Source organism: Loxodonta africana, chromosome 10, assembly GCF_030014295.1.
Source record: "Loxodonta africana isolate mLoxAfr1 chromosome 10, mLoxAfr1.hap2, whole genome shotgun sequence".
Lineage (NCBI taxonomy): Eukaryota > Metazoa > Chordata > Mammalia > Proboscidea > Elephantidae > Loxodonta > Loxodonta africana.
In genome coordinates this window covers 109,237,603-109,246,048 of record NC_087351.1, presented here as the reverse complement: position 1 = coordinate 109,246,048, position 8,446 = coordinate 109,237,603, and the positions used below count along the sequence as shown (strand labels likewise).

The 8,446-nt window shown below is 47.3% G+C and overlaps 1 protein-coding gene across 1 annotated transcript; it reads right to left on the bottom strand.

Annotated features, from left to right (window-relative positions):
* Positions 1 to 2,150: 2,150 nt before the first annotated feature.
* C10H14orf132 (chromosome 10 C14orf132 homolog) lies at positions 2,151 to 8,127 on the bottom strand. The gene is made up of 2 exons (XM_010588926.1): positions 8,077 to 8,127; positions 2,151 to 2,369 (listed from the first exon to the last, which is right to left on the bottom strand). The coding sequence occupies exons 1-2, from the start codon at positions 8,125 to 8,127 to the stop codon at positions 2,151 to 2,153; spliced, it is 270 nt and encodes an 89-aa protein (XP_010587228.1).
* Between the last annotated feature and the right edge of the window lie 319 nt (positions 8,128 to 8,446).

Below are 8,446 nucleotides of genomic sequence, written 5' to 3'. Positions count from 1 at the left end.
GCAGAGTGCAGGGCCCTGCAATGGTTCCAGAAGGCTCCCCAGGCCCGCAGCCTCACGTCCCTCCTCTCTCGATGCAGAGGTCAGATGGCTCTCGGCGCTCTTGGCCTCCACTTGAAGCTGAAGTGTCTGGGAGTGGACACTTGGCTGCTGGAGACGGGTGTGGCCAATAAGAGCTGGCGGCCGGCAGCAGCACTGTCTGGAGGCTTGGCTGGTGATCCTGTTACCACGGCAGCTCATTGCCAGCCTCCTGAGATGAGTGGCTGCCCCTGGACAATTACAATGTCCCTTTGCCTGTCATGAAGAATACTCATGTCTCCTGAGACCACAGTGGCCATTGTCCTCAAACACACACAAGGGCTTATTGATCCTTTCGCATTCACAGAGGGGGAATCTGTGCCATTTATTTTCTTTTTGGAGTCCCCGGGTAGTGCAAATGTTTCATGCACTCAGCTGCTAACCAAAGGGTTGGATGTTCAAGTCTGCCCAGAGGCCCCTCAGAAGAAAGGCCTGGCGAGCTACTTCAGAAAAATTAGTCACTGAAAACCCAACAGGAGCACGGTTCTATTCTGATACACGTGGGGTGGCCAGGAGTCAGAGCTGACTCAGTGGCAACTGAGTCTTTAATTTTCTTTTATACAGTGTAGGGAAAACACAGGGAGAAAGCCACGCTGGCTTTACAGGGAGGGCTGCCTTGCGGGGGGCAGGGGAGCACTGTGGCAATGACCTTTCCTAAGGCAGGAAGAAAGTGGGCCCTTTCCTACACTGCTCCCCCAGCATGTCCCAGCCGGCTCTGTCTTCACTGCGGAGCTTCCTTAACGGCCAGGGCCCTGAGTCACCGATTTTTAAGAGACCCGGTGGCGCAGTGGTTAAGTGCTCAGATATTAACTGAAAGGTTGGCTATTCAAACCCACCAGCCATTCTGAGGGAGAAAAGACCTGGCGATCTGCTGGCGTAAAGATTACAGCCTTGGAAACCCTATAAGGCAGATCTACTCTGTCCTATAGGGTCGCTATTAGTCAGAATCAACTCCATGGCAACGGGTTTTTTTTTTTTTTTTTTAAACACCAACTCAGTCAGGAACACGCTCACACTTGCAAGAGAGCACAGTATCCAAACCGGAGGTTAAAATCCTGGGTGTAAACCACCTGCTGCTCTTGCACACAGCTTGAAGAAATTCTCTCGGCCGGTGGCTTCCCCATCTGTACAGCTGGGAGGAGTTAGGGGACAGCCCAGCCGAGCGAGCGCTGAGAGGAGTTAGGGGACATCCTTTCTGCTCCGACTCCATTAACCTGCTCCGGGACATAGGCAATCCCACCTCCTTGGGCCCGTGGTCAAATGGTCAGGTGGACCCCAGTCTACTCATCTCAAAAATCCCATGAATTTTCAGAGAAGAAAGAACATCTTCACTTCGGTAGCCTGGAAAGTGAACTACCTGGTGGACTGAATTTTTAAAGACAGCCTCTTTTCTTCCTAAAAAGGAAAGGAAAGTCCACCCAGCAGATAGAAACCACCACCAGCACCCAGGAGACCCACTGCGTAGAGTAATGCCCCCATCTCTGGGTTTCCTGATTGCTTGGGTGTCTGGAGTGACAAAGGCTCCATTTCTAAGTCAAACTGGAATGCTCTATGGACTGCTAAGTGGCCGGCACCAATGTTTCAAGGGCTGAATGGAAAACCACGCCTGGGTTAGGAACCCTACATGTCTGAGGACTGCTCCTCTCTGGTACCTGCCCACCAGGTTTGATAAGTTTGCATAAAAACAAGATACAAGAGTAATTACTTGCTACCAGAGATCTCCAAACTATGTCTCTATTTTAAACGTAACTGCCTGCTTCATCGGGTCTCATTGCTTGGAACCTAGTTTCAAGAATTCCCCACTCTGTTCCTTGAGGCCTTGCCCTGGGTCCTGCCCGGGGGAGCTGGACAACTGCGTTCCCATGCTTTCTGAATCAGCTCAACGTCAGGATGGATTCTCTGAAACCAGGGCTGCTGGGAGAAATTCTGGATGCGTGGTCATCGCGCCTGCAGAGGCCATGTGCCTAGTCAAAACTTTGGGTTCTACAACGTGGCAGCAGCTGAATACCAGCGGCAAGACATGGCCAAGTGCAAAGCCTGGCGGTGTCCCACGCTCAGCCCAGGGTGACCATCCCTCAGAAGGTGAAGGCGTACACCACCCCGACCACCACGATGTTCCCCAGCGTTGCTATGATGGCAATCCAGAGCAAGACGGCATCGTTGGAGGACCGTGGGGGCTCCTCCGGCTGGCCGTTGGAGGCTGTGTGGACATTGGCGGAGGAATTAAAGAGGGAGTACTCCGTGCTGAAGTCCTCATTGGGCGAGTCCATGAAAGCTCCTCCCATCATGGGCAGCTGTGAAGGAGGAGAGAGAGAGAGAGTGTAAGGAGGGACTACAGTACAGCTTGTGTGTTGTGCTGATGGCTTGTGTGTTGCTGTGATGCTGGAAGCTATGTCATCGGTATTTCAAATACCAGCAGGGTCACCCATGACGGACAGATTTCAGTGGAGTTTCCAGACTAAGGCAGACTAGCAAGAAAGGTTAGGAGATCTACTTCGGAAAATTAGCAAATGAAAACCCTGCAGATCACGACAGAATATTGTCTGAGACTTCGACTCACTTACTTGGGAAGCCTTGTCAGGAAGGATCAATCACTGGAGAAGGATATATCATGTTTGGTAAAGTAGAGGAGCCGCGAAGTGGGGGAGGGAGACCCTCAGTGAAATGGATTGACACAGTGGCCACAACAATGGACTCAAACACAGCGACGGTCATGAAGATGACACAGGACCAGGCAATGTTTTGTTCTCTTGTACATAAGGTTGCCATAAGTCAGAGTGACTCGCCAGCACCTAACAATGACACAACGATGTAGCCTGTGGGGGCTGGAGAGGAGCTGCCCTTGTACAGGGAAACCAGCCTGGTGGGGCAATCCCGCACAAAACCGTAACTTCTACTCGGTTATTTTTGTTGTCAGTTGCCGTTGATGCCAGCTCAAGGCGACCCATGTGTGCAGAGTAGAACTGCCCTGTAGGCTTTTCAAGGCTGACTTTTTGGAAGCAAATCACCAGGCCTGTCTTCCCATATACCTCTGGGTGGGTTTGAACCACTAACCTTTCAGCTACTAGTTGAGTGCTTAACTGTTTGTGCCACTCGGACAGCCATATAACTTCTACTAGTGGCTGCAAAGCAAGGGTTTTGCTTTTTTTTTTTTTAAACAATTTAAGGTATATATTTCAGTCTATAAATATGAATGTTCCCAGCAACCTTTTGAGACCGACACTCTCACCCCACTTTACGGATGCAGCCATTGAGGCTGAGATCGGCTCGTTGGCTCATCCGGCAGCCACTTATCAGGATGTACAGGCCTCTCCCTCTACATACCAGGCCTTCCTGCTACACCATAGACTGATAAGAATGCCTTTATTCCCCTTTCTAATTTTAAAAGAAATATACACTCAGCAGAGGACATTAAGAAAATCCAAAAGAGGAAAAAGAAGAAAATGAAAATCATAATCCCACCTCTTTGGGATAAATACTGTTCATATTTTGATACAAACATATCAACACATTTTTCTTCCCCATCTTTTTTTCAGGTTCTTGGGTTGGCACAAATGATTAAACACTCAACTCAAAAGGTTGGTGGTTCAAATCCACCCAGAGGTGCCTCAGAAGACAGGCCTGGTGATCTGCTTCCGAAGATTACAGCCTATGGAGCAGTTCTACTCTGCACACATGGGGTCACCGTGAGTCCGAACTGACTCGACGGCGACTAACAACAACAACAACAGTCTTTTTCTTGTGTGTGTGTAAGAGAGAAAGAACGAACACACACAAACATGTGGTTTACTATCCCTGTATCATTAAAAAATGCCATCTGCGTCCATAAAAATACCATTGCGTAATATTCTGTCACAAATACATGCCATAATTTAACCGTTCCCCTAGAGTTGGATATTTAGGTATTTCCATTTTTCCCTGTTACAGATAATGAACTTGTAAACATCCTTATACATACACTTGGACTGTGGTGACTTGCATGTTGTTATGATTCTGGAAGCTATGTCACCAATATTTCAAATAGCAGCAGGGTCACCCGTGGTGAATGGGTTTTAGCAGAGCTTTCTGACTAAGACAGACTAGGAGGAAAGTCCTGCTGATCTACTTCTGAAAATTAGCCAATGAAAACCCTATGGATCATAATAGAAACTGTCAGATATAGTGTGGGAAGGTGAGCCCTCTAGATTGGAAAAAAGGCACTCAGTGGTTGCAACAATGGACTCTAGCAACTGGGTCTTCTCACACCAGTGGACCGTGTAGTCACTGGCCTCGTGTGAATGGCATCCTTGGATGAGGTTTCCACTCAAAACAGGTTTGGGGGGTACAACCACTAACTTCAAATACCAGGAGGGCTATCATGCAGAAAAGACTATAGCCCAAGGAGGTAGAACAAGAAAACAAGCTTCCTCTTGCCGAGTTAGACACTAATAATGAGGATGACATAGGGGGCCTTGTTTCCCCATCAGAGGAGAAGTTCAAGTTAAGATCAGAAAAAAACACTTGTTGGGTTGTTAAAGGGAGGAACCAGGTCCAAGGTTATTTATGAAGACTATACTCTTTGAGCATAAATTCCATGAAGACAGGACTTTGCAGCAGTATTCCCAATGCCTAGAACAGAGCAGACACTGAAAAACTGAAAAAAACGGTGGTGTATTTGGGAATCATATATCTGACAGAGGTTAATACCCAGAATACATAAAGAACTCTTACAACTCAAGTGCAAAAAGACAAACAATCCAATTAAAAAACGGACAAAGAACTTGCATAGGTGTTTCTCCAAGAAGATACCACATGGCCCACAAGCACATGAAAAGATGCTCAAAGTTGTTAGCCATTAGGGAAATGCAAATCAAAACCAGAATGAGATACCAACTCACACCCACCAGGATGGCTATTATCAGAAAAAATGGAAACTAACAAGTGTTAGTGAGGATGTGGAGAAACCGGAACTCTCATGCATCGTTGGTGGGAGTGTACAATGATGTAACTGCTGTGGAAAACAGTTTGGCAGTTCCTCAAAAAGTTAGACACAGAATTACCATATGACCCAGCAGTTCCACTCCTAGGTATATACCCTAGAGACTTGAAAGCAGGGACTCAAAGAAATACTTGTCTATCAATGCTCATAGCAGCATTATTCACAATAGCCGAAAGGTAGAAACAACCCGAGTGTCCATCGACAGATGAATGGATAAACAAAATGTGGTGTATAAATATGATGAAATATTATTTAGCCATAAACTTCATAAATAAAGTTCAGGCACATGCTATGACATGTATGAGCCTTGAAAAAATTATGCTGCGTAAAATATGTCAGACACAAAAGGACAAATATTGTAGGATCCCACCTATATGAAATATGTAGAATAGCAAATGCATAGAGACCAAAGTTGATTAGCGGCTACCAGAGGCTGGGGGCAGGAGGGAATGGGAGTTATCACTGGAAGGGTGCTGAGTTTGTCTGGGGTGATGGAGAACTTTTGGAAATGGATAGTGGTGATGGTAGCACGACATCGTGGAAGTAATTAACGTCACTGAGCTGAAAACTTAAAAAGGTTAAGATGGCACTCTTTTCCTCCTTGGAAACCTGTTGAGGCAGTTCTGCTCTGTCCTATGAGGTTGCTATGATTTGGAATCGACTCGACAGCAACGAGTTTTTCAGAGTGTGTGTGTGTTCTTGTTAGTTGGCTCTGACCCATGGCAACCTTATGTACAACAGAAGGAAACATTGCCCGGTCCTGGGCCATCTTTAGAATAGTTGGTATGTTTGAGACCATTGTGAATATAGTGTCAGTCCCTCTCACTGAGGGTGTCCCTTGTTTTTGATGACCATCTACTTTACCAACCAGGATGTCCTTTTCTACCCAAATGAAATTGAAATAAAAGCGTGTGAAGGAATGGAGTCAAGGGCCATCAGCAGCAACCCTGAGGTCACGGTGAGACGTGGAGTCAACAGACTGTGTCTTCAGTCTCAGAACCAATGTTGCCCTGTTGGCTTGTCTCCAAGTCCATTTCTTAACCTCTCTGAGGCTCAGGTTTGTCACTTAAAAGCAGGGAAAATAATAAAACTGCCTCATGGAGGCTCTCCCACTGTCTGGGAGTGAAAGGCAAGTCCCCAGATAACTTCCGATACCATTCCTGAAGTTTAACACACACACGATACCGCTGTGTCATGCATGGATCCAAACCTAGGTAAATGAAAGTATAAACGTGAATTGTGACCACTCGAACCAGGTTCAAGGTAGAGGCTGTGCCCTGAGAAAGGGGGTGTGGAGGGCAGAGACTCCTTTTGCCTGTAATATTTTATGATAAGAAAAAATAAGGCACACATGATGAGATATTAAACATGGTCCAGTCTGGTCAGTGGGTACATGGGTCTCTGTGATTTTTTGGCATGTTTTGATATTTTATAAAATTGAAACCAGTGCTTTGAATATTGGGGCGTGTCCCCCACACGTGACAGTTAAGATCATCACTGTGGGACTAAACATCTCTGAACCCAGGATACACCTAAGCCCCCAGGATCTTTGTCCTTCAGGATTGGGGCTGCATGGCACGTGGTGACCCGAGTGTGCAGAGAGGGGGCCTAGGAGGGGCGGGTTGCCATGGACACTGGGGCACTGTCTCTAGGGGGCCACGAAGCCCCCACCCCTCCTCTGGAGCTTCTCTGAGGAGAGGGAAGCCTGCAGGTCTCCATTTGTTTCTGCTGAGGGGGCGGAGGTTACATAAATCTCTGAGAAGCCAGCCTCCCCTGGAGAAAGGAACAGAAAATGCTTCAAAGAGAAATCTTCAAAGCGCTGTTGCCAGACCTTTTCCTGAACAATGGGCACCTTTCAGAGGGGAGAGGAACTGAGAGAGAAGTTTGTTTGTGGAGACTCTGTGAAGTGGGCCTGTGGAGAGATCCTGGCCTCCATGAAACCCTCCTCTCTTAGAAGCCATTCTTGGCACCTGGCCTGCCTTGGCCTGCAGGCTCCTGGCCCAGCCACAAGTGAATTTGATTCTCCTGGGCTGTGGATTTTAAAGTCAAATTTGTGCAGAGTAAAAGCATTCAGACTGGCTTATGCCCCAGGAGGCTGTGGGGCTGCAGGGCTGCTCAGGGCCAGCAGACTTGGGTTCTCCCATCTGGAGCCATGCCTCCCTCTCTGGGCCTTACTTACCGGGGAGCAGCTTGGAGAGGTGATCTCTAAGGTCAAGCCTGGCACTCAGAAAGCCAAAACCAAACTCGTTAAATTAAGTCAACTCCAGCTCAGGGCGACCCCATGTATTACAGAGATGACCTGAGCTCCACAGGGTTTTCTTGGCTGTATTCTTTACGGGAGCAGAACACCAGGCCTTTTATCCCCAGAGCTATTGGTTGGGTTTGAACCACCAACCTTTAGGTTAGCAGCTGATGGCAAACCACCTGTGCCACCCAGGGAACTGCACCACTCAGAAGTCCTTGCGAATACTGACTGAGGAGGCTGGAGAAGTCAGTCATGGTTGGGCCTAAAGTGAGGCTCTGTGTGTCTAGGATTGCCAGATAAAATATAGGAGGCCCAGTTAAACCTGAGTGTCAGATAAGCAACCAGCGCGCACACACACACACACACACACACACACACACACACACATACTTACTATAAGCATATCCCAAATATTGCATGGGACATACTTATACAAAAACTATTCATTGTTTATATGACATTCAAATTTAACTGGGCCTCCTGTATTTTTATTTACTAAAGCTGATGAGTGTATGAGGGGCCAAGCAGAGAAAGACCTGCAATTTCAGAATGTCACCGATGGACCATATTGGAAGTTTTGTCTTTTCAGAGCACACTGTCTGTGGCCCAGGCTCTCTGGGTGACTTAGTTCATTGGAAAATTCTGGAGAAGTTACCAACCAGCCTGCAAACTTTATAAAAATAATTTTTCTCATCACTACAGTCTAAATAAAAGGTTGGATGGGTTCAGAGTGCCAGCTTTCCATTTGTTGTTCATTCAACAAACACTGAAGACCTACCTGGGCCAGGTGCTGCTGGGAAGACATTAGGGAGGTGAAGAGGTTAGCCATGACCCCTGCCCTTGAAGGGCTCAACATTTAAAGGGATACAGACTAGACATGCAGTCGTGAAATGGTATTACATGCATATTAACAGAGACAGGAACAAGACAATGGGTGGTGTCAGGAGACATGAAAGCTAGACAGGAGCTGGGCGGGTTGGCGTTAATGACAAGGGCTGAAGAAGCAGGCCCCAGCTGTTTCTTCCTAGCTGTGTGACATGGGACTGTTTCTGACCCTCTCTGTGCCTCAGTTTTCTCATCTGTCAAATGAAGATAACAATAGGAACCACCCCATAGGGTGTGACCCAGGGAAAAGCCATCCACCTGGG

What these genes read in the sequence shown, in the direction of transcription:
- C10H14orf132 (XM_010588926.1), bottom strand. Translation starts at nt 8,127, where the DNA reads ATGGCTAACCTCTTCACCTCCCTAATGTCTTCCCAGCAGCACCTGGCC. An exon ending in CCCAGCAGCACCTGGCCCAG is followed by an intron (nt 2,370 to 8,076) that starts GTAGGTCTTCAG and finishes CCTCCTTCACAG; the next exon opens with CTGCCCATGATGGGAGGAGC.